At 43.7% G+C, this 26302-nt stretch overlaps 1 protein-coding gene across 1 annotated transcript in view; it reads left to right on the forward strand.

Annotated features, from left to right (window-relative positions):
• The first annotated feature begins 7609 nt into the window (after positions 1-7609).
• cers5 (ceramide synthase 5) overlaps positions 7610-26302 on the forward strand; it is a 48999-nt gene continuing 30306 nt past the window's right edge. The window contains exon 1 of the mRNA XM_079510416.1: positions 7610-7882. Coding sequence (XP_079366542.1) covers positions 7710-7882 — 173 coding nt within the window. The 5' untranslated portion in view covers positions 7610-7709. The remainder of the gene's footprint in view (positions 7883-26302) is intronic.

Consider the following 26302-nt stretch of genomic DNA (forward strand, 5'->3'; position numbering starts at 1 on the left):
ATGGGGTGACACAAGGAACGGGTATAGGTGGGAGGGTTCTGTTGTTTCACTTTTTTTATTTAACTTTTTGTTTCACTTACATGTCAGAACTGGCAGGGAGGGATATAGCCTGAATTGTCCTTTCGTTTCACTTCATGCCCAGAACATTTTTTTAATGGGTGTGGCAGACAGACTGGAGCCAGGCTATAGGGGAAGGATATTCGTAGTGGTTTTCTTTTTTTTAATAATTTTTTATCCCACAATTTTGTAACCCATTTTTCACCCCTGTGTCAATTATCTAATGTGATCCTGGGCTCTACACACCCTCCGCCAACCTAGTCCCCATACATGGGGAGAGCAACGGACTTGAACTCATGCTTCCTTCATGCCTGAGTGTCCAAGTTGCTCCTTTACACCTGACAGGGGGGAGTTTCCCTGGTTGGACGTAGCACGTGGAAGGAACGCGTTATTCCAACCAGTTCCTTTCCCCTCCATCAGGCGCCCCGGCTGGCCAGGGGGAGGCAGTTTAGAGGCCAGGATTACTGCATGTTTTTTGTGAGGGTACCTACCCTAGGGGACACGGGGAGAACATGCAAACTCCACACAGAAAGGCCCTTTCGCCAACCCCGCCTCGGGTATGGGCACTGATGACGCGGAGGAGGAAACACGCCGCCAGCACCCACAGCGCCCCGAGCGGGAATCGAACCAAGGACCTTCTAGCTGTGAGGCGACAGCACTACCAACTGTGCCCCCGATACCAGTGGTTTTCAACCCTTTTCATATCAAGGCCCATTATTTATTCAGCATTGGATCCACGGACCATCATTTGATGACATTTAGCCTCTCTGACCCCAAACTAAAGAATATTTAGTTATCGTCGGACAAGATTTTGTCCACAATTCCATGCTGTATTGATGTTGGTATACCATTAGGAGAGATAACAGGCAAACCAACAACAAAATAATAATTATGTTACATTCTCTAATTGTGTAGACTTCTTGTAAATTAAGTAATGCAGATGTTTAACAATAATTTAACTCTCGAGAGCGTAAAATGAAACCAAATGGACCCGGAAGGGTCAGAATTAGTCCTGATATTAAATAATTACAATAATAACGTCACGTTATTATTAATTTACTATGAAAACCTGCATTTCCTGTGCGTCCGTCCGTTAGTTAGTCACCCCATGCACGCCTCCATATGGTCACGCCTCCATATGGTCACACCTCACGACATCACACCTCCAGGTCACGCCTCGTGACATCACTGTGACATCCATATATGGTCACGCCTTGTGACATCACTGTGACATCCATATATGGTCACGCCTTGTGACATCACTGTGACATCCATATATGGTCACGCCTCATGACATCACTGTGACATCCATATATGGTCACGCCTCTCACGCCTTGTGATATAAACAGTGCCCCCAGTGGGGAGGGATGGTATGACAGACTGACTGGTATAAACAGTGCCCCCCAGTGGGGAGGGATGGTATGACAGAGAGACTGGTATAAACAGCGTTCCCAGTGGGGAGGGATGGTATGACAGACTGACTGGTATAAACAGCGTCCCCAGTGGGGAGGGATGGTATAAACAGCACCCCCAGTGTAGAGGGATGGTATAAACAGCGCCCCCAGTGTAGAGGAATGGTATAAACAGCGCCCCCAGTGTAGAGGGATGGTATAAACATATTAACCTGCGGACCGCATTAAGTGAAGGTGGGGGCCACATGTGTTTTTTTGGCGGGGGGGGGGGGGGGGGGGGGGGGGGGGGGGGGGGGGGGCATCTGGAAATATCCTGCCTGGGGCAGCATTTTCAATAGGGCCGGCCCTTACAGCTATACATGACAAATTGTAATAAAACAATTGTACACTTATACCATTAATGCTGGTAGAAAATATATGTTTTGAACCTAAACCGATTAAACTAGATCTTTGGTTTCAATGGACATACTAGCGTTAAATAAAATAAACCACAACACAATTAGTTATAGATTAATCACACGCACACACATGCACGCACGCACGCACGCACGCACGCACGCACAGAGAATCAATGCTGTGTAGTATCATGGCCGCCCAATGCATTTCCAATGGAGGTCACATGGTTTGACACAACATTGTGTTGTGTGAGGGGGAGGGGCGCAGTCGAATGTGCCCCTCCCCCTCACACAACACAATGTTGTGTCAAACCATGTGACCTCCATTGGAAATGCATTGGGCGGCCATGACACAACACAGCATTGATCCAACGAGCACAGAGAATTGCATTAACCGTGTGAGTGCACCCTAAGGCCTCACTCACACCTTTCGATCTAGCATACAACATTGATGCATGCTAGATGTAAGCAAGATGTAAGTGTCATGGCCGCCCCAATGCATTTCCAATGGAAGTCACATGGTTTGATACAACATTTTGGACTACAAGCTGTTGTATGGCTTTCGGCTGTGTTTCGACTGCCCCCCTCCCCCGCATACAACACAAATGTTGTGTCAAACCATGTGACTCCCATTGGAAATGCATTGCGAGCTTGCATCAGCTATACATCTCATACAACAAGCATACATCAATCTGTTGCGACCGTGTGAGTCAGGCCTATGGCATTGTTGTCTCCACCAGGCCGAAGGCATGGGGAGAGTATGTTTTGCACTCTGTCCGTGTGTGTGTGTGTGTGTGTGTGTGTGTGTGTGTGTGTGTGTGTGTGTGTGTGTGTGTCCGTCCGTCCTTCCTTCCGTCCGTTACCAGCTAATCTCTGCCACCGTTGGCCCGATCCATGCCAAACTTTGCACACACACTCCCTGGATGCCAACGACAAACCTCTGCCCCAAATATTCTTCAACGGCCTGTTATAGCGCCACCATGAGGCCGATTTGGCCTCATGGTTCACAAATCACAAACACAGTGAGCAATTTCCGTGAAATTATACACACACATTTCTACTAGGCCGAGGACGACATGCCACTAATTTTTTTCCCAAATCAGCCTCATGGTGGCGCTATAACAAGCCAATTCCTGTTTTTAGCTATAACTGCATAGATCTGTATACAACTTAAGTATGCGCACTCCCTAGAGGCCATGGAAAAACATTGTCCCTGCATCCCTCCACATCTGCCGGTTATAGCGCCACCATGAGGCCGATTTCTGCAAAACACATTGCTTATGTCGCACAGATTTCATCCAAATATCACGCAAATCGGTACACATCTCTGTAGTGATGTGATCAAGACGAGTCTGTTGGATTTCTCAGCTTCTACACTGATTGGCTAACATTGCCATCCAGAATTCTATTCTCAGAGATGAGTGATCTGGCTCTGCATTTCCTCAACAAAATAAAGAAAATTGTTGCAAAAAAACAAACAAACAAAAAAACATGTTTATATTACTCCTAAACATTTTGCCAAACATCTCACACAGTCCTATCCTCCTGGTGGAGACCTGTGCCCAGAAGGGCACTTTTTCTAGTTTTACTTTTGTTTTCATGATAAAACTTTGACAAACTTTGTGTCACCCTGTTGATAAGTAAAGTGAAAATGTTAAAAAAAAACAAAAAAAAAACACTTGATTAGCACATATTTTACTGATTAGAAATCAATATTTACTTGCCATTATGTCATCAGAATTTGAACATAAACATTGGTTGACTTTTTTGATTATGTTGGTGCCCATTTTATCACTGGACAGACCAATTATTTGTTTATACAAACATTGACACTGCAGGCACAGGTGCTGGTTTCATGTAATCAATCCCCAACAGATCCACAAACATACATGCACTTACAAACCTTGCTTTCACATCTCTGTCTTATTATTGTGCAATAATAATGTCAATCAATTTCCATGTGCATAACTCAGAGCAGAGTGGCACATCGGAAGCTACTGCAGGGCCCACAACCCAGAGGTTGATGAATTGAAACATCCTCTCCTCATTTTTTTGAGTGGTGTAAACCACTCCTACAACTGGCTTTGTTAGTTTACGTGTCTGTCTGTCTGTCTGTCTGTCTGTCTGTCTGTTCGTACCAAAAAATGAGCATGGTTGCTATGGTCACCCAGTTCACACGGGTGTGATTTCATTAAGTCAGACATTACGTCAGACCACAGCTGATCAGTCTATATAAGACCTTACACCACTCAGTTCACACAGGTGTGATTTTTTTCTTGATTTCAGCATTTACTCATTGCAACATTAACCTGCTGTCTTGAGTTTCTATCTCAGCGTGAAAGAAAAATGCTCCTTTGTCATGCAAAAAGGATGCAAGGATAGGAGGTTGTGACTTCATGTCTCAGGTCTTTATGGAGTTGTGGCATCAAAAACCACTGCCAACAGTGTATGTTAATTTCATTTCTAAATATTCAACCTATTCCACGACTGTGGGAATGTGTTACAATACATAGTCCCAGTGGCATAATGGATACAACATTTTGTTCAAATCCCATCCAGGGAAGTGGAAAGCAGAGTGGTGCAGCGGAAGCGTGCTGGGCCCAGATTCCAGCGGTCGATGGATACGAAACCATCCTCTGCTAAAGCATCAAAGCATATTGCTTCTTCATCATCACAACATAAACCTGCAGTCTTTTCATCATGCTGGCAAATTCCACCGAATGTAGTTTCTGAAGAGAACTATAGGCTGTGCTTGCCCATACTTGGCCGTAATTTTAGACATGAATCGAGGCGTGGGTTCAAATCCCGCCAGTGCTTTCTGTTCATTAATTTCTATACATTCAAACTATAGGTGCATATTCTGTGGCTATGGCTTTGTGTCCGTGTGTTACATAGCCCCGCAGCTGTAATGTGCATTAGAGCTATGCTACTCTCGTCTTCCTGCACTCGCATTAAATGCAGACCGGCCTCTCGATTGTAGCGAAAATAAAAAATTACGTTTTTGCTACTCACCAATACAAAGACGGTTTGTGTCATTACAAAGCCTATACTTTCCGTGGTGGACGCACTCTGAGCCCCCCACCACACGTATAAAATGCACTTTTTGCACAGAAAATGATTTTTCTTCACCGGAAGAAAAATACTTTTAGTTACTCCAATGTGCCCTCTACCGATATTACCAAGAAAAAAAAACAAAGACGAGATTTCTTCTTCCGGTTTCTCCCTTTCTGGCCAAAAAGTGGGGGGGTCAGAGTGCGTCCACCGCAGAAAGTAAATGGTAAATGGTGCATTTATATAGCGCCTTTATCCAAGGCGCTTTACATAGATTGTGCATTACATTCACCCATTCATACACCGATTGCGGCGGAAGCCATGCAAGGTACCAACCAGCACATCGGGAGCAATTTGGGGTTCAGTGTCTTGCCCAAGGACACTTCGACATGTAGACAGGAGGAGCCGGGATTCGAACCGCCGACCCATGGATCATTGGACGACCTGCTCTACCTCCTGAGCCACAGTCGCCCACGCCCACGACGAAAGTAGGCTTTGGAATCACACAAGCTGCTACAGTCGAGAGGCTGGTCTTCATTTAATGTGAGCACAGGAAGTCAAGAGTAGCATAGCTCTAATGCAAAGGCATTTATAGAGCCTGGCCTAAAGCCCAAACCACACAGAGTCGGGTTGGGACAAAACGTTTTTTTAACCCATTTAGACCTACAAATGCCTTCTAAATCCTGACAGTTTTCTGAAAAACCCTATGTTTCTATGTCAGTGGTTCTCAAACATTTTCATGTCAAGGACCCCAAAAATGATATGGAATTGGCCGCCGACCCTGAAAATATGTTGTTCCAGGGACCCTCCCAGAAGCAAAGATTTGAATTAAAAACGTTCACTCTGAAAGAATATATTCAAAGATTTGTGACACATTTTCACGTTTTTTCAAAAATAGCAGACCTACACCCGAGGGAATCCCACGGGTGTGCCTGTGAAAATATAAGAGCTATCTTCGGCCTGTGGAGGGCAGCATTACGCTTCAGCGTAAAAAGTGTTGCCATGTCTGTCTGTCTGTCTGATTCCAATTCTGTCTGATTGATTGATTGATTGATTGATTGATTGATTGATTGAAGTAGGCCTATTTATTAACAGATTGGAGAATTACAGTACATTTCATGCACAACTCTGTTAACTGTGGACGACACTTGTTTACAATAGGGTCCGGCATGTTCAATTCATCATAACATTTAGAGACATACGCTCCACATCATAGAGGAGGTAAAAAAGGGGAAGAAAACAATAAAATGATACCACCATATGTGTCAGAATACTTCCTTAATGTCAACGAATGTCAACGAAGTCCACAATCACAACACCAGAGGGAGTTCAACAAACCACGTGCCACCCAGATTCGGCTCAAACAAGGGGTTAAATTAATTTAGCTCCGATGCCACTAAAATGTGGAACGCCCTACCAACAGCTATTAAGAAATGTTAATCCCTAGCCTCCTTCAAAAGCAGTGTTGGGGTAATGCTCATCATTAGTAAAGCAATATATTACTGCAGTAATATATTACTGAAATGCGGTAATGCGAAATATAATACATTACTAAAAAATTATATGTAATATATTATAAAAATCATTCTGCATTACTGCATTACTTTCCGCATTTTGGTTGTGGCACCACTGACATTTTTTACATTTGCAACATTTAATAATAATACTTTTTTTTTTTCTTCACAATATCAAAAGTTTTATGGTCATGACTCATGAGTCATGACTCACCAGGATCCTGGATCGATTTTAGGTTTAAAATAATTGATTTTTGTAAATCTCTATGGCAAAAATGAATGGCAGAAAACCATGCCAACTGCTATGCCCTATATTGACCTGTACTTTCTTTCTAAATGTCTAGCCTACCCATGCTACAATCTGTTAATGACATTTTCAATCAATCATTATACTGGCCAGTCACAGAGGGGGTTGCCTAGACCTAGAGCTGGTGTGTGATGTTGTTAAAACAAATCAGAAAATTCCACATTTGTCACTTTTTTCCTAGATCTATTTTAAATAGCCTCAGTAGTCACTTATTTTGGGCTTGTTTTCATAGACCTGTCTGACGAATTGAAAAGGGTGGACCCTATTGTAAACAAGTGTAATGCTTTTGTATGGTGTCGTCCACAGTTAACAGCTTGTATTGAGTTGTGCTTGAAATGTACTGCAATTCTCCAAACTGTTAATACATTATTCAATCAATCAATCAATCAATCAATCAATCAATCAATCAATCAATCAATCAAACCTACAGTTGCATTTCTCTCACAATCTGGCAACACTGTACCTAAACCAGGGATTGTATTAGCTCTGGTCCATATAGCCCTAATGCTAATTCTGCCCAGTGCCCAGTGCAGGGCAGAATTAGCATTAGGGCTATGGACCAGAGCTAGGATAAGGTAGTGGTAGATAGCAGAGTGGCGCAGCGGAAGCGTGCTGGGCCCATAACCCAGAGGTCGATGGATCGAAACCATCCTCTGCTAACCCTTTATTTTTTTCCAACTAGAAAAGTACGCTCAAGACAGAGAACATGCGTCCTCTGGCGTCGGCGGTTGCCAGACAACGAATCATCTACCAATCAATGCACGACTGTTCCTCCTCAAACTCCGGAGCGATGGGATGTAAGCCTCTACCTTCCTCCCTAGCATCTCCCTAGGGCGGTAACGTTAGTGAAGTGGGGGGCAACTCATCAACAAACTCAAGAAGGAGATCATCCATGTCTACTTATTTGACTTCTGCTATAAATTCTTCTTTGGGGATAACGGAACTTCTTAACAATAAAACAGCTCGTTGAAGAATGGCTGCTCTTTCAGCCTGGTTTTGGAACGAGAGATTCTGGCTGCCACATAATGTAACCTGGGCGGATCTCGCGGACCCAGCACCGGGGACTGAGTATCCCAAAGCCGGACACTTGCTCTCTGCCTTGCCGCTGGCGGTGGGGATTTTTATCGTTAGGATCTTCTTCGAGAGGTTTGTATACTCTAACTCCCAAACAATAATGTACACTTAAAGGTTTAAAAAGTTTAACATATAACGGTAGGGGGTGGGCGGGACAACTTTACATACCCACTGACTGCACTGCTGTTATAGTTGGGCTGCCTGTATAAACTGTGTCACTTTGTTAAAAATATGAACTTTTCGTGGCTAATGCTAGCTGGCGGTTTCCTGTCGTTTTATTATACACTCAAATCAAGACCCTGCATGATGCCATGGGCGGTCTGGTCTGGTATGCTGCTGTGAAACTGCATATTGTAACATCTTCATGTGTCATAACACAGTAGGCACTTCTTAGGCATGGTTGGTGATGGATGGAGAGTATGATCTCTAAACCCAAAGTGTGGATGGAGTTGTAAACGTTTTAACCTGCAAAATGTTTGTATTATTGCAAAGGCATTGGGAAGTGCACAGTAGAAAAGGTATTGATGTGATATGGCATTGAAGCACACCCTTAACCCTAACCTATATGCAACATGCCAATAAGCTGCAGGCAGTTCACGGTCTAACCAAGTGCAGACATGTCTGTCACGGAGGCGTTTACTTTGGCAAACCAGAGAGAGGCAAACGGGATTTGGTTATTCATTTGACTGTTAGACAGGAGGGAAGTTATATTATCCTTAAAAAAAGATAAGGCAGGCCCAGGCCAGATTGCTATTATTATAATACTGATAACATTAGGAAAAACATTGGAATTCCATCTCCCACAGTAGTTGATTTCTTGTGGGCTATTATGCTGTGACAAACGTGCATGCTCGATCTTTTGATACTGGTAATAACAGATGACCAACTGAAGTATGGAATTCACTGGTGAATCTGAACAACGACTACTTCCAGGCACTGCATAGTGACTTAAACCAAAACCAAAACCACAAACTGAAGAAGTATGGAGAGTGTAATGATTGATGATCCAACTGTAATAACGTTTTTTTTTTTCTTCAAAATCACAGGCCTGTCAAGGCTTAGCAGTATACTATTATTTGCATTGATACTGACATATTTGGGGGGAAAAGTCATAATTGCTAAGTTTATGCATGTTATCTTCTAAAAACAACATTGTCACGTGCTGAGAATAGCCACAAGGTAGCTACAAGGTCAAGTCACAACAACACCTCCCTTGTCCAGAGCGCAGGGCTACATTTTGGGCTAAAGATAAAATGGCTAGGGAGTCTAGTTCATGCAGCCTATTAGTATTAAAGTAGAGTTTCAGGACAAGATTAGATGTTATCATCTTGTGAATCTGGGCTCGGTAAAGCGACTAAAGCGCCTGTGAATAAAGAGCAGTCGGATACAAAAGGTTATCAGAAACCATAGCCGAGGTGTTATAGGGACGTCTCACTATCGGGTACGGTAACCGCGGAACCTAGTAGTATCATGTGCCAAACAGCTTCTGGCCTTTCCGCTCTCAACTGAGGCTCTAAAAGCCTCCAGGAGTCCAGAGGGGAGTGGAGCCGCCTGCAGGGGTGATATTATCACACCATTTAACTCCTAGCACTAGTCTGTCACTCTGGCGTGGCTGACTCATGCATTTATTCATCAGAAAACTAGCAGACCTGGGCTTTGGTTTCCAACACCTGCTGCTGTCCACAGCTCAAACGCAGCGTGGAGTTAAGCACACACACGCGTGCAGTCACGCAGTCGCGCACGCACGCACGCACGCACGCACACACACACACACACACACACAGACAAACAAAAAGTACAGCAAATGTGCTCACACAAACCTTTGAATACATACTGTAATGTACATGGTATTCTGCACAGTGTCGTACTTAATTTGTGCTCTCACAATCACATACAATAGCAAAGTGTTGATGGGCCCCTGCCTCTCTCTTTGCATGCCAGCTGCCAGCCATGGCTTGTGCCAAGGTTTGTTAGCTGCGTGGCTAGTGGGCAGTGGCAGAACAATGGGAACTATAAGCCAGTGTAACCAAAACTCGGGCCTAGATAAACAGGCCTGAATATCATCATAACTATGTGTTCAAAATTAACCCAAGCCATGTTGAATCAACACTGCATTTTAGAAAGGTGATCAACAAAACGACGAGCATTTAGTCCTACCATAATTATTGTAGCCATAAACCTGCCTCTCTGGGGCCCAAGTTTGGTCTTTGTTTACCATTATGCCATGTGCTCGTATGCAGTGCTCCAATTTCCAAACATGTAATTTGTCCTCCTAGTGAAACCGTATTTGTATGCACGAAAACAAGGATGCTCATCTGCAAGATCCTCTTTTCTCTTTTACCTACAGTATACAGGCAGTGGGTGCTTTGGTCAGGTTGACGTTATTATTGCAGAAGTGAGGTGTTCTTTGTTAGACTCGTTTCTTGTTTGATCATAATCATTATACCTTTCAGCGACTGCTGGTGTGCGCGGGCTGAGGCCTTTCAGTAAGCCCTGTCATGGGTTGAACATTGTTAAGACTGGAAACAATACTGTGACTGGGATTATGTCAGTCATACATACAGTCATTGTTGTAATCTGTGGACTGCTGTTAACCTGTTTGTCTATCTTCCGCCATCTAAGTTGTAACTTGTAAGTAGTAGGGTAGGTAGGGTACAGTATGTCGCCTGTCGGACTCATCTTAGAAGGAACACCGCCTCTTTTGGGAATAGCTAGGTTTTGTGGAAGCGAGGAAACAAATGTCGGATGTCTCATATATCGACACATCTTCCCGTTCTGCATTTTGTTTCCTTGAAAACTGATATTTGTTTTCCTGATGTGTCATTTTCCCCTATGTTAGTTAACCACTTTCACCCTATTTGTCCCTATATTAGGCAGTGAAAATAGAAAATCTACATGCTCAATTGTTGTGATACACATGTTTACATAATTGCCTAATAATCAGTTAGTTATTTGAGATAATTACAATTTCTTTGCATAATCGTCATAGTCGTCTCCATATTGAAATTCTTTATTTTTCCTACATTTTCAAAAACAGTGGAAAGAGCCAATCTATAACCTCACAAGGTGTCGCAAATTAATGAAACACATATTTAATATTTAATATACAATAATTAAATATGGCCTTTTGGCATAATACATTATCTATTTTGATTATTGGTACTATGGACTGATGGATATCTCTCAACGGCCCTCATGGGTACCACCTGTTTTGATTATTGGTATACTATGGACTGATGGATATCTCTCAACGGCCCTCATGGGTACCACCTGATTATTGGTATACTATGGACTGATGGATATCTCTCAATGGCCCTCATGGGTACCACCTGATTATTGGTATACTATGGACTGATGGATATCTCTCAACGGCCCTCATGGGTACCACCTGATTATTGGTATACTATGGACTGATGGATATCTCTCAACGGCCCTCATGGGTACCACCTGTTTTGAATTTCACAATGCAGTCAGCAGGACGTTGCTTTACTGAAAGCGAGCGCTTCCAATTCCAACACTTCGAAAAAATAATCACCTACAAGGAATGTCTTGACAGAAAGTAGGTAACATAACATGTCTAAGGTGGATTTTTATCAAACAAACACTTTGCAGATAGATTCAATTCAATGCAACTTTATTAGCAGACTCAGGTCCATAGGGATACATATACGGGGTTAACATACAAGAGATACAACAGGCAGTAAAAATCATAAAAGAATGTAAAACAAATACAAAACTTACATAGAAAGAGGATAATTCAAACTTTTCATACAGCTGCAATGTCGGTGAGTTTGATGTCGTTTAATACAATTAGATAGGACTTTTCTGTTTGGACGTATGGGCCGTCAATGGCAAATTGCGGCTAGTTGCCACCCTGCCATTAACGTATTGGCAAGATGGCCGCGGTCTGCATAAGGTCTATTATAGCAGCACCCTGATAGCCTGGAGCTAATAAGCCAGACCGAATCAAAAAAATTGCCTGCCGGCGGATTACGGTCTGGAGAGGCTCAATTGTACGCCCATTTCCTACACCAGAGAACTGGTGTGGCCAATCGGGACACGGTATGCAATATGGGCGGGCTTTGGTACAGTGACGTTCAATGCTTAAGACCTTTGACTGACAATAGCTCTAACCAATTGCGTCAAAGAGAAAATGTTTGAACCCGCCCCCCGGGAAACAAGATCCATACACAGCATCTCCAGACTCAAATACCACACGACAGTGTGATTTGAGTCTGGCTTATTAGCCAGGCTAGCACCCTGACTCTGTTTGACTAGAATGAAATAGAGCCTTAATCAGTATCATCGGTAACAGCTGTGAAGGAAGTCGGAAGAGGCCCGGAAGAAGGAAGCGTTATTTCCAATATGGCGTATGTTGTGAGGGCTCCATTTTCGTCACCGCTAAACCCCTTATCCCTAAACTTCTTTGCCTTTTTTTTTTTTTTTTACTATTTTGAAAAATATTTTTGAATAGTTCAACTAGCCAATCTACATTGACACATTGTGAGCTTGTAGACTGGCCATTTTAACTATTCAAAAATGTTTTGCAAAATAGTAAAAAAAAAAAAAGGCAAAGAAGTTTAGGGATAAGGGGTTTAGCGGTGACGAAAATGTAGCCCTGAATGGGCCTCTGCCTCTGCATTCAGAACGGTCCAGGGAAAGCTTTTCTTTCTCAAGTCACAGATTGTGCCGCCCCCACCCCTCCGAAGTGCCACCGCTGTGAGCGTATACACAGACCATGCCGAGCCGGTCTCCTGGCAACAGGCTTTGTGTATGTTGGAGTGGTGCAGGTTCTGAGCATGAACAGGGATGTTTTGACACATGACACACTAAATATATTGGTTTGTCCCTCTTTTCTCCTAGTCTTCATCACTTTTGTCAGCTGTTTTCATCTGTCCATCCCCACTAGTCCTGAGGTTAATCTGCAGGCTCATACTAACATGGGCTATTTTGACGTTAATCCTCCTTGTTAAAGATCCCTGGGTTCAGCTAAGTTTTAGGCTTATGAACATCTTAACCACTGACAAATTGTAAAATGATACTCACAAGAGGAGGGGCCAGTTGAATGAGTGGGCCAGTTGAATGAGACTTGCAACGCAACCTACAAGTCGATTAATATGAGTTCATCTTTTTAAGTATTAAGTACCATGTTCAGCACTTCAGAGATGCTCCTTTCCAAGGCTCAGTGACATGGATGAATCCCAAAGAATCACTGTATTTATTTTGTATTTATTATATATATATATATCTTTTTTTTAGCCTAGCTGATGCTTTGAACTGCAGAATAAACACCAATTTTTAATTCGCCTTCATTCCAAACAAGGGGTAAATCAAAGGACAAACCCTTATGCCCTGGTGGTGTTGCAACAGCGAAAATAGCAGATCAACAATCTCGAACTTCAAGATTGTGTGGTAGATATGTGTGAGATTGTACATTGACTTGGATTTATCTCAAGAGATCATGCCTTAGTCTTAGTGTACTACAGTATTTGTCATAGAAATTCGAGATGGTTTTCGAGGCCTAGTAGGCATTATTTGGAGTGTACCTTCTAATCTGAATCAAAATGTTATTATTATTTTTTCTAATGACACACACACACACACACACACACACACACACACACACACACACACACACACACACACAGCACCGTTCTGATAATTAATTCATAATAATTCCATTCCATTGTGCCACTGCACAGTACATAGGAGATGGCCATTGGTGGGAATCTGACACTTACTGCCCAATAACCTGAGCCTGAGAAAAAACAGAAACACAGTTTGTGACGCTAACAAAAAAAAAGCCTCCCACCTCCCTGTTCTTATTGTCTTGCAACATGAACCAGCTTCGCCTTGTGATACCTGGCCCATCCAGTTCTGAAATGGCACCTGTAACACCTGATCACAATCTATGCGGATTGCAAACCGTGTGCTGTCCCACTATACTGTACATTCTCAAAGCAACCAATTGTGGATTCCATAGGCCTATATAATACATTGTTCAATGCCTCTAGCAGTCGAGCCTATTGAACAATAACGATTGCATGTTTGATCATCTGTTTAAGTGCCAGGGACGTTAAGACAAGCTGAATCTAACTATGCACTGATTGCCAGGGACGTTAAGACAAGCTTTTATTTTTTTTATTTTTTTAATCCATGTTTTTGAAAATTCCTCTAAACTGGTTTTCAGGTGATGACATGCACATGACATGCACAATAGAATTAAAATGTCTTTCTTTTATTTATAATGGGAATAGTGGCACCCAGGACCAAAACTGGTGTCCACCCCCTGGCACTTAAAGAGTTTTAACCCATTCAGGCCTGACGTTGAAATTTAAAAAAAAAAAGTTTTCTAAATCATGACAATTTTCGGAAAGATTTGAGGCACATTTTAACGATTTTTCAAAAATAGCAGACCTACAAGTTCATAGCGCGCCACTCGGTGGCGCGCTATGAGCTTGTAGATCTGCTATTTTTCAATAGCTAAATTATAACATAATGTTTAAAACGCTAACGCTAACGTGACATGGATGCGTTCCAGGTATCAATGGATTAACAAACATAATAGCAATAGCCATTACACTTCGCATTGTTACGTTGATTTAGCTGAAAAGTGAATTATCCCCATTGCAATTCTGGTAGATGGATTGTACGACTGGTAGATGGATTGTACGAATTTTGTAGCCCACCCCTGGGCTACAAAATTCAGCTTACTGTGACATCTTGTTAAACATTACTCCAGGCAATGCATATTATGCCTCTCTCGTCACAGGCTGCTACTGTACGTGTAGTCTACCTTGAACAATACATAATAACCACAATTTAAAAGGTGAGTCAGGGACATTAACATGCAGGCTCCATGACAACAATGCCATTGTGAATAATTGAAAATTCGAATAAAGCTCTTTAAAACAATCTGTGACAAACAAACAATACCGCAGTAACATTTGTGCTAAACTAATGAAAAGCCTTTCTGGGAATATTAAAATTCCTTAGTTCCTCGAATACACCTCTCAAAAGCCCATGCCTTCACAGTTCATCATTGTCCAACTTGACCTCAGCTGGCTTAACGAGTGCTTTCTTTCGGTAAAGAATTTGAACAATTTGAACAAGCCCACAGGGGTAAATATTGTGATTGTGTCCATATCGCCTTAGCCCTGATGTCATCACTAGAGTTCTCCTCACAGCATGATTGGTTGTGTAATAAGGGGAGTCCCCTGGCTGTAACAGCTGACACTTCCTGGGATTTCCTATTATGCCATTTTTCCATTTAATGTGAGTTCATCTTTTTAAGTATTAAGTACCATGTTTAATGACTTGACACCTTCAGAATCAGTACATTATAGTCCATTGGTTATCAACTGCTAAGCTCAGCTTGTATATCTGCTATTTTTGAATAGCCAACGTATACAATCTAAAATTACACAGATATGCTTCCCTGGGTTAAGTAAGCAAATCAAATGTGCATACAAAAGCAAAAACAACACAATGATTTGAACAAAGCAAAGCCTATATGATGTAACAATACAATACTTACAGTAGTAAGTATTGTATTATAGTTACAGCATGTAAACAGTATGTAAACAAATCCAATGTGGAGGTGTTGACATTAAAATAGTTGCTGACACAGTTGCTCTATGACACTTAGATGTGTCGGTTCCTTGGGCATCAGATGTCATATATGCTACTCTTTCTCCAGCCAGTACGTGTCAATCTTAGCCTAGGAAACCCAGACATTTTTATTTCCAGGGAGGAAAAAAAAAGTCTGGGACCGAGTCCACTTCAATTCAGCATAGAGTAGCGCAAACGTCGCTCACTCTCTGCTGATTTCTGATCGTCTGCACCTTTGTTAAATTGACACACACGTACACACACACACATTAGTCTCATGTCGCGCAGCTGCGTCTAGAGATTCTAGGTGGACCCCAGGCTAGTGTCATCTAGACCAGGGGTTCTCAACCATTTTGGCTGAGGACCCCCGGAAATGCTTCGGCCATGTCTCGCGACCCCTGCCCCCCCCCCCCCCCCCCCCCCCCGCCTACAACAACCTTATATTATTCCGACAACACCGTCGCTCCCGACATGCGCAGCTGGTTACAACTAACCCGTGGCTCCTGAGTGACATGCGCGGCAGGTTACAACTAACCCGTGGCAGGTTACAACTAACCCGTGGCAGGGTAAAACTAATCTGAGGCTTCCTGTGAGGTTAGGTTTAGGGTTGGGTTTTGGATAGGGTGTCAGACACATGACTGTAGGACTGTTAGTATGTCGGACCAAACACATGCATCCATCATTGTACTTATTGACCAGTTTGTGTCACAAAAAGATCTTGTAATATTTTGGGGGAAAAATACATAGTTCCAGACTTTTGCCTTTTATGGTTATTTTTTCATTTTCAGTTACAGATATCGTGATATATCGTTGATGAAATCTCTTGCAATATATTGAATATCGTGATATTATCTTTATCGAGGGCCCTAATATCGCCACAGATATCGTATCGTGGGGTACCCATGTCGTCCCACCCCTATAATATTTGCATCCGAGATGTGGTGGTATTTTATTGTAAATCCTCAAGTAAAGTACAAAATAAATGCATCCACAAATGCATGAAAGTCGAGACTCATCAGCTGTGTGTGACGTGGCTGTGGATTAAATTGTGCATTGTGTGCAATGCTAGAAATATATAAAAAAATATGGCGCCTCTTTGTCTCACGAAATAAGAGCGCATTCCGCAGCTGGCACGGGTTCAAATCTGACCTGAGGCTCTTTACTGCATGTCATCTCCCCTCCCTCTCCCCCCCCCCTTCCTGTGTCTCTGTTCACTGTCTCTGTCTTAAATAAAGCATACAATGGCCAAAAAATAAAGAAGAAAAACCAAAGAAAGACTTTGAAATTAACAGAATATTTTAATGTTTGGATTGCAACCTGTCACATATCCATTTGAATATTTGGGGCCAGCTTTTATAACGAATGTACACATGCAAACAAGCACGTACGCATTGCACGCACGCACGTACGAAAACACACACACACACACACACACACACACACACACACACACACGCTATATACATGCCTAGCACATTAAACCCACAATATTACTTTGACAACAAAATAAGAAAGGTGTTTACTTAACATTTTTTGAAGTTGAGTTGACCAGGCAGTGATGCAAATCGCCTGCATCCCGCAGACGCAATCATGTCACCCTCCGGGGGTCCTGGGATGCAATACTGTACTCAATACTGTACTCTAATGTTGTTGAAGTAGGACTCATCAAATTAATGTCCCTGAGATCCATCTAAATTTTAGATGGGTACCAGGGACCAAGGGGTGGTCTGGGTCCCGGGACCCATTACATTGAAAACCTATTACATCACTGGCAGGTTTAGCTTAGTTTAGTGTCGGTCATGGTTTATCCCAGCATTATTACATACAGAAAAAAGGATTGACATGATACAATTGACCGAAAAGGAAAGGGCTGAAGCCGAAGCTTATTATGCCCAAGTTATCTCATAGAAGGAAACAAAGACTGAATAAAGAAATCTAATCAAATTTCAACACTGCTGCATTTCTAATCAAATCAAAAATAAACGAAATCATGTGGAAAGAAAAAAGATTTTCATCAATCGACAGAAAAAGCACTACTTCTACCACTAATAATAGTGATAATAATAATTGTAACAATGATGCTAATAATAATAATTATTAGCAAAACTAATAATAATTATTATTAGCAATGTGTTGTCTCATCGCTACAGAGAAGATTGTGTGCACAACTCAATGCCTATATTTAGGCCAGGTGCTGGAAGTCAGGCATCAAGGGAAAGGCAATTTGTTGCCTCTAAATATAGTAAGTCTCGGAGGTCTAGAAACTAGTGTGCGGATGTTCTCTCTCTTCCTTGATGTCTCATCTCTAGCCATGCAGGACCTTGCAGGCAACATTGTCAGTATAACCGGTTAGCATTGCCGGAAGCAGGTTATTAAACGTTGTGCATGTGTGTACCGGTCTGCTTTTCCTCAGTGCAGTGCCATATGCACACCGGCATTCCCCAAGCCCGCTGTAGAAAATTCCCCATAGCTTAATTTATTTGCCTTATTTTGTACAGGCCTATTTTGGGCAACCTCTAGTCATTCTATAGGACCCAGTTTTCAACTCTAGCTCAGGCATCTGTTGGGGCACTCCCTAATGCAACAGGACCCCAGTGTTGTGACTGTGCAGTTCTAAACTGCAGCTGCACAGACTAACCTGACCAACAGAATGTGTTCTTGAGGAAGTAAGGCAATTATTTGTGTATAAAGTACAATATAAATTCATGTTGTAACAGTTCACTGTGAAAGATGTCATCTACAAAGTTCGTTTTTGGGCATTAATTCATATGCTAATTTCTGTGGCTAAGCTAACAGGTATTACCTTGTGGTTATTAGCATCTTAAGCTAGCCTTCTGCTTTCAGTAAATGGCTCACAGTGAGCAAAGGTGTTAACATGTTTATTTCCATAGTTTCGTGAGGCTTTGAGCTAAGCTTTAAAGCATTATTTACCATAAGCCTGTACTTTGTGCAGTGTTCACTTTAATTCATGTACCTTTCATTGCATACAGCTAAAGCTAAATAACTGACATGTTTCCTATTCATCTACAAAATGCAGTATGAAAACAGCTGTAATTTCTATTTCATTTCCCTAATATTCCCATGTATTTCTGTTACTGTATTGCAGATACCATTCATTCATTGAGTCATTCATTCATCAAACCAACCCTGTCTGTTTGTACATCTATCTTCATATAAAACCATAAATACCAACACTGTGTCAACCTTCTTCATGCTCTCTGACTGGAGCCCCGTGGTGGGCATAGCATCAACCCCCCTAAGTTTATACACGCCTCCACTAGGCTAGTAATATTTTACATGGTCCTTCGAACCCGGATGCTTCACTCACCACGGCGAGATGACACAGGAGAGTGACTCAAGGAGGATCCCATCCCATCTACTACCGTATCAGGTCAACCTTCATCATTCCTTACTGCCACCCCCAGTCCCTATCGGCATTCAGGCGAGAGTGCATGGGGACACCCCGATCACCAGCACAGCACTGATGTGGCCAATCAGTGGGCAAGCCGAGCTTGCCTCGACTGCAGACCAGTATTCAGCTGTGCCAACGTATCTCAGTGGGCAGTATGGACCGGACCCCCTACGCGGTTTCAACCAACAGATGGCGTATCCTAGAAATCACATCGATACCTTGGGTCCCCTAGCGCACACACAGGTGTACCAGCAGCACCCAGCATACCAGCAGCACCATGCGCCAGCCTCACCGGAGCTGGTGTACCAGCAGCACCCAGCATACCAGCAGCACCATGCGCCAGCCTCACCGGAGCTGGCATACCAGCAGCACCCAGCATACCGGCAGCACCATGCGCCATCTCCGCAACAGCTGGCGTACCAGCAGCACCAAACACCAGCTACCCCGCAGCTGGCCTACCAGCACCACCAGCCTCCAGTTACCGCACAGCTGGTCTACCAGCAGCACCCAGCGCCAGCTTCACCTCACCCGGTGTACCATCAGCATCCGACACCGCAACCGGTGTACCACCAGCAGCATCCGACACCTCCGTTGTACCAGCAGCCTCCGACACCTCCGGTGTACCAGCAGCAACCTCCGACACCTCCAGTGTACCACCAGCAGCCTCCGACACCTCCAGTGTACCAGCAGCCTCCGACACCTTCGGTGTACCAGCAGCAGCCTCCGACACCTTCGGTGTACCACCAGCAACCTCCGACACCTTCGGTGTACCACCAGCAACCTCCGACACCTCCAGTGTACCAGCAGCCTCCGGCACCTCCAGTGTACCAGCAGCAACCTCTGACACCTCCAGTGTACCAGCAGCCTCCGGCACCTCCAGTGTACCAGCAGCAACCTCTGACACCTCCAGTGTACCAGCAGCAACCTCTGACACCTCCAGTGTACCAGCAGCAACCTCTGACACCTCCAGTGTACCAGCAGCAACCTCTGACACCTCCTCCAGTGTACCAGCAGCAACCTCCGACACCTCCGTTGTACCAGCAGCCTCTGTCAACTCCACTGCAGTCTGTGTACCAGCAGCCTCCGACACCGCAGCCGGCATACCAGCAACCTTCGACACCACAGCAGGTGTACCAGCAGCTTCCGATGCCACCTCCTCCGCAGCCAGCGTACCAGCAGCCTCCGACGCCTCCTTCACTGCAGCCAGCGTACCAGCAGCCTATGACGCCTCCTTCACTGCAGCCAGCGTACCAGCAGCCTACGACGCCTCTCTCACTGCAGCCAGCGTACCAGCAGCCTCCGAGGCCTCCTTCACTGCAGCCAGCGTACCAGAAGCCTCCGACGCCTCCTTCACTGCAGCCAGCGTACCAGCAGCCTACGACGCCTCCTTCACTGCAGCCAGCGTACCAGCAGCCTACGACGCCTCTCTCACTGCAGCCAGCGTACCAGCAGCCTACGACGCCTCTCTCACTGCAGCCAGCGTACCAGCAGCCTGCGACGCCTCCTTCACTGCAGCCAGCGTACCAGCAGCCTCCGACGCCTCCTTCACTGCAGCCAACGTACCAGCTGCATCCGGCGCCAGTCTCCCAGTCAATGCCAGCTTCCCAGCTGACGTTTCAGCCACACCTGACACCAGACTCTCGGCCAACGCCGCAGCTGATGCCAGTATCCCAGCCGACGCCTGCATCCAAGCAGACCTCTCGGCTACTTCCAGCACCAGCCATAGCACGCTCAACGTACATGCTGCACCCAACGCCAGCCGTAGCACAACCAGTCTTCAAACGGTACCAGCCGACAGCTTCCACACCGCAAGCCTTCCAGCAGCACCCGGTGACGGCCTCAATGCCACCAGATTCATCCTGCCCTGACATCAGGCAGTTAACCTCAGACACAAACCTGACGAGTCCCTCTCAGTCTCTTCACGGGGCGGCAGCCTCAGATCCAAACCTGCCCAACCCCTCTCACTCTCTTCACGGGGCGGCAGCCTCAGATCCAAACCTGCCCAACCCCTCTCACTCTCTTCACGGGGCGGCAGCCTCAGATCCAAACCTGCCCAATCCCTCTCACTCTCTTCACGGGGCGGCAGCCTCGGATCCAAACCTGCCCAAGACCAACCCAGACTACCAGACAACACCAGCCGCTACATCGAATAACTGCCAAAGTGATTGCTTCCCCAACAAGGCCATAGCTCTTACCAACGGAAGATCGGGATGGCACTTCAACCATCTTGTCACCCATGAACCAGAGTCCTTCTCTCACTCAAGTCAAGACCCTGTCTTCGATGAACTGTTTCACCAGTACTGGGGCCTGCGCGGGAGACAAGCCATAAACAATGGAGCATGGCCGATCATACCGGCCATGGCAGACCTACCTCCAGTCAACGTTCTGTACCAGCCCCCATTCTTCTCCACCGACGTGGAGAGGGATCTCCAGCACAAACAGTTACCAATGAGCAGAGATGGAGGACTGCATCTGCTCGCACCCGATGACCCTACTCTTAGGGCGGCTTGCCGTACCAGAGGGGACCGCTAAGAGACTGGTGCAGCTAGGGGAATTTTTCCTCTTTACATATTAGCCCTGCTAATCTGGGGGCGGCTGTAGAAAATTCCCCATAGCTTAATTTATTTGCCTTATTTTGTACAGGCCTATTTTGGGCAACCTCTAGTCATTCTATAGGACCCAGTTTTCAACTCTAGCTCAGGCATCTGTTGGGGCACTCCCTAATGCAACAGGACCCCAGTGTTGTGACTGTGCAGTTCTAAACTGCAGCTGCACAGACTAACCTGACCAACAGAATGTGTTCTTGAGGAAGTAAGGCAATTATTTGTGTATAAAGTACAATATAAATTCATGTTGTAACAGTTCACTGTGAAAGATGTCATCTACAAAGTTCGTTTTTGGGCATTAATTCATATGCTAATTTCTGTGGCTAAGCTAACAGGTATTACCTTGTGGTTATTAGCATCTTAAGCTAGCCTTCTGCTTTCAGTAAATGGCTCACAGTGAGCAAAGGTGTTAACATGTTTATTTCCATAGTTTCGTGAGGCTTTGAGCTAAGCTTTAAAGCATTATTTACCATAAGCCTGTACTTTGTGCAGTGTTCACTTTAATTCATGTACCTTTCATTGCATACAGCTAAAGCTAAATAACTGACATGTTTCCTATTCATCTACAAAATGCAGTATGAAAACAGCTGTAATTTCTATTTCATTTCCCTAATATTCCCATGTATTTCTGTTACTGTATTGCAGATACCATTCATTCATTGAGTCATTCATTCATCAAACCAACCCTGTCTGTTTGTACATCTATCTTCATATAAAACCATAAATACCAACACTGTGTCAACCTTCTTCATGCTCTCTGACTGGAGCCCCGTGGTGGGCATAGCATCAACCCCCCTAAGTTTATACACGCCTCCACTAGGCTAGTAATATTTTACACCCGCTATATTCTGACGCATGGCCATTCCGACTTGCCGCATTACTAACCCAGTCAGTCCCTGACCCTAACCGCACGCAAAGCCACATAGTCGGAATGACACTCTGTCCCTCCATGCACACAGCAGGACCTGCATGGTCCTCTGCATCATATTTTCTCACCCAGCCCTGTCATTCATGTCCCCTGGAGCAAGCTTTCCTCCAACAGAATAATTCCACACAGAAGAGTGGAACAGGATAAAGTCTGAACATTGCATTAATCCATTTAGACCTGAGGACGATTCAAAAAAATGTCTTCTAAATCATGACAGTTTTCTGAAAAACCCATGTTTCTATGTCAGTGGTTCTCAAACATTTTCATGTCAAGGCCCCCCATCTGAAAATATGTTGTTCCAGGGACCCCCCAGAAGCACATATTTCAGTTAAAAATGTTCGCTCTGAAAGAATATATATATTCAATGGTTTGCGCCACATTTTCACGATTTTTCAACCCCAGAACTAAACTACCGTATTCCCTGTACCAACAAAAGGCTTAATGACAAACCTGAAAGGTTTTACTTAAAGCGCAAATAACATGCATTTTAAAACTGCTTTTAATATTCAATATCATATTGTCTATGTCCCTCAAAGTTATTTCTAATGGTTTGAGCCTCAATCACCACTCTGATATAACCGGTCCTTGTCATTTCTTTCTGGACTTTGAAAGCAGTTTTAGCTGCAGTACCACAATGTCCTGAGGTGGTGGGGGTGCTGATATGCAGATTATCTAGATAGATAGAATACTTTATTGGCAGTTTAAGAAAATTACAGAAAATGACATCATTTTAAAAAACAACAAAAATGGACTTAGACACAAAAAAGCCTTCGCTTGTTTCTATTGTGGTCCACTTTGTAACATGAAACTATACACAAACATACTGTGCAAACAAAACAACCATGGAACATATAATAAATAATCCTTATATAAGGCTGGGAGCTATATACATAGGGCGGTATGTATATATAGCTATATACATACCGCCCTCAAGACCCACCTCTTCAATATTGCCTTCCCTAGCTAACCCTTCCCACTGTCTTTCTTTTTAATGTTTTTAGCTTTTAGTGTTTTTCCTTTTTCTAATAAAGTTGTTTTTATTTTGTTGTTACCTCTGTAAACCCCCCCCCCCCATGTCCCTCCATGCACACAGCATGACCTGCATGGTCCTCTGCATCATATTTTCTCACCCAGCCCTGTCATTCATGTCCCCTGGAGCAAGCTTTCCTCCAACAGAATAATTCCACACAGAAGAGTGGAACAGGATAAAGTCTGAACATTGCATTAATCCATTTAGACCTGAGGACGATTAAAAAAAAAGTCTTCTAAATCATGACAGTTTCTGAAAAACCCATGTTTCTATGTCAGTGGTTCTCAAACATTTTCATGTCAAGGCCCCCCATCTGAAAATATGTTGTTCCAGGGACCCCCCAGAAGCACATATTTCAGTTAAAAATGTTCGCTCTGAAAGAATATATATATTCAATGGTTTGCGCCACATTTTCACGATTTTTCAACCCCAGAACTAAACTACCGTATTCCCTGTACCAACAAAAGGCTTAATGACAAACCTGAAAGGTTTTACTTAAAGCGCAAATAACATGCATTTTAAAACTGCTTTTAATATTCAATATCATATTGTCTATGTCCCTCAAAGTTATTTCTAATGGTTTGAGCCTCAATCACCACTCTGATATAACCGGTCCTTGTCATTTCTTTCTGGACTTTGAAAGCAGTTTTAGCTGCAGTACCACAATGTCCTGAGGTGGTGGGGGTGCTGATATGCAGATTATCTAGATAGATAGAATACTTTATTGGCAGTTTAAGAAAATTACAGAAAATTGACACAAAAAAGCCTTCGCTTGTTTCTATTGTGGTCCACTTTGTAACATGAAACTATACACAAACATACTGTACAAACAAAACAACCATGGAACATAATTATAATAAATAATCCTTATATAAGGCTGGGAGCTATATACATAGGGCGGTATGTATATATAGCTATATACATACCGCCCTCAAGACCCACCTCTTCAATATTGCCTTCTCTAGCTAACCCTTCCCACTGTCTTTCTTTTTAATGTTTTTAGATTTAGATTTTAGTGTTTTTTCTTTTTCTAATAGTTGTTTTTATTTTGTTGTTACCTCTGTAACCCCCCCCCCCCCCCCCCCCATTTAAAGCGTCTTTGGGTACTCAGAAAAGCGCTATATAAGTTTGAGATATTTTTATTATTATTATTACAAGAGGTACCCTGAGAGACTAGTCCAGAGCATGGGAGATGGGCTATCCAGGGTCGGAAGCTAACTATGACCAGTTAGTGTGTAGATGGAGCCATGAATTCAGGTCTTTCCTAAATCTTGCAATAGAATTTAGGGATTTCAGGGCTGGAGGGAGTGCATTCCACAGAGTAGTGGCTGCGTAGTAAAAAGCATTTTTTCCCTTGAGTGTCCTGAAACTGGGGGGAACTAGATCATATGGACTTCCTCTGGTTGAGTACCTGTGAGCATCCCTCACTCTGGGCAGGTAGCCCAGCAGGTACTTAGGAACAGAGGCATCTAGGATCTTGAAGACCAGACACAATGGGCTGTATTTTGCGTGTCTTAAGTACCAGGTCTTATTACTTAACTTAAGACCTGGAGGCGTGGTCAATGCTCTTTGGCCACTCAGAATAGCCAAATGGCATTGATCACGCCTCCAGGTCTTAAGTTAAGTAATAAGACCTGGTACTTAAGACACACAAAATACAGCCCAATGAGAGCTGAGATACTCTCTCCTCCACTGTTAGCCATCCCAGGCTACTAAAGTGGGCAGAGGTAAGATGAGACCTGGGGTTAAATTTTAGTAGTAACCTCACAAGCTTGTTTTGGGAGGTCTGCAGCTTTGTTTTCAATAGCTTGGAGATACCTCTGTACCATGAAGTACAAGCATAGTCAAAGTGGCACTGGATGAGGGCACCGGCCAAGGTCCTCATAGCACTGCTGTTGACATAAGGGGATATCCTGCCCAAGAAACAAGTTCTCTGGTTGACCTTTGAGATCACTTTCATTGCCATTTTTTCACCCGTGAGTTTGTTATCTAGTATACAACCCAAGTAAGTGACCTCTTCCCTATTTGTGAGTGACCACACTGTCACCCACTCTAACTGTGAAGCCCGGGGACTTGTTGAGGTTATGACTTGAACCAAACAGAATAGACAGTTTTCCCAAGGTGCAGTGACAATTTGTTGTCGGAGAGCCAAAGACAGATGCTACCGAGCTCTGTGCTGAGTACTCTCTCTCTCGAGTTGAATTTTATGTTATAAGTCCTTTAAACAGAGCACAGCAGGTCTGTCTCAGAACCTCTGTGAAGGCAAGGCATGGGAGTAATGACAAAATGGCTGTACTACACAGGTGGCTTATATAGGGTGATTGCTGAAGGTGATTGGTGGAAGGATGATAGGAGGCCCAACCAGTACTAGTGAGAGGCGGAGTTGAATGAAGATTGAATCAGACCTGCATGAGAATGAATGTTAGACAGGGAGGCAGAGGCAGAAAGCAGCAAACAAGTGTATGCCTGAATGGCAGTATATACACGTAACACTTTTAGCATTTTCATTTACTCATTCATATGTTTTGATAGATGGTACATTAGGGATGTCACAAAGATAGACAGCAGACACAAATCGATCGTCCATTGAAATGAGTACAAAAAAACCTTGAATTTGCATCAAGAGCTAAATCGGCACCTGCTGTTTGATGTGAAGAGTGCACAGAACTGGCTGAACTGCACACTGCAGTTATGTAGAAGAAGAGCCACTATACTGTAGAAGAAGGGTGTTTTAAAACAGTTTGAGTTGTTTCCTAGCCTGCTTCTTTCCGGCGAAAGTATATTCATTCATATATTCACTTGTTACATTTTATAAATAGACTGCAGCGCACAATGTGCACATACAGTATGTTCACTCATTCGGACATCCAGCTGCTATTATAGAGCGTCGCAGTCCCGCCCCCTA

Source organism: Electrona antarctica, assembly GCF_951216825.1.
Source record: "Electrona antarctica genome assembly, chromosome: 9".
Classification (NCBI taxonomy): Eukaryota; Metazoa; Chordata; class Actinopteri; order Myctophiformes; family Myctophidae; genus Electrona; species Electrona antarctica.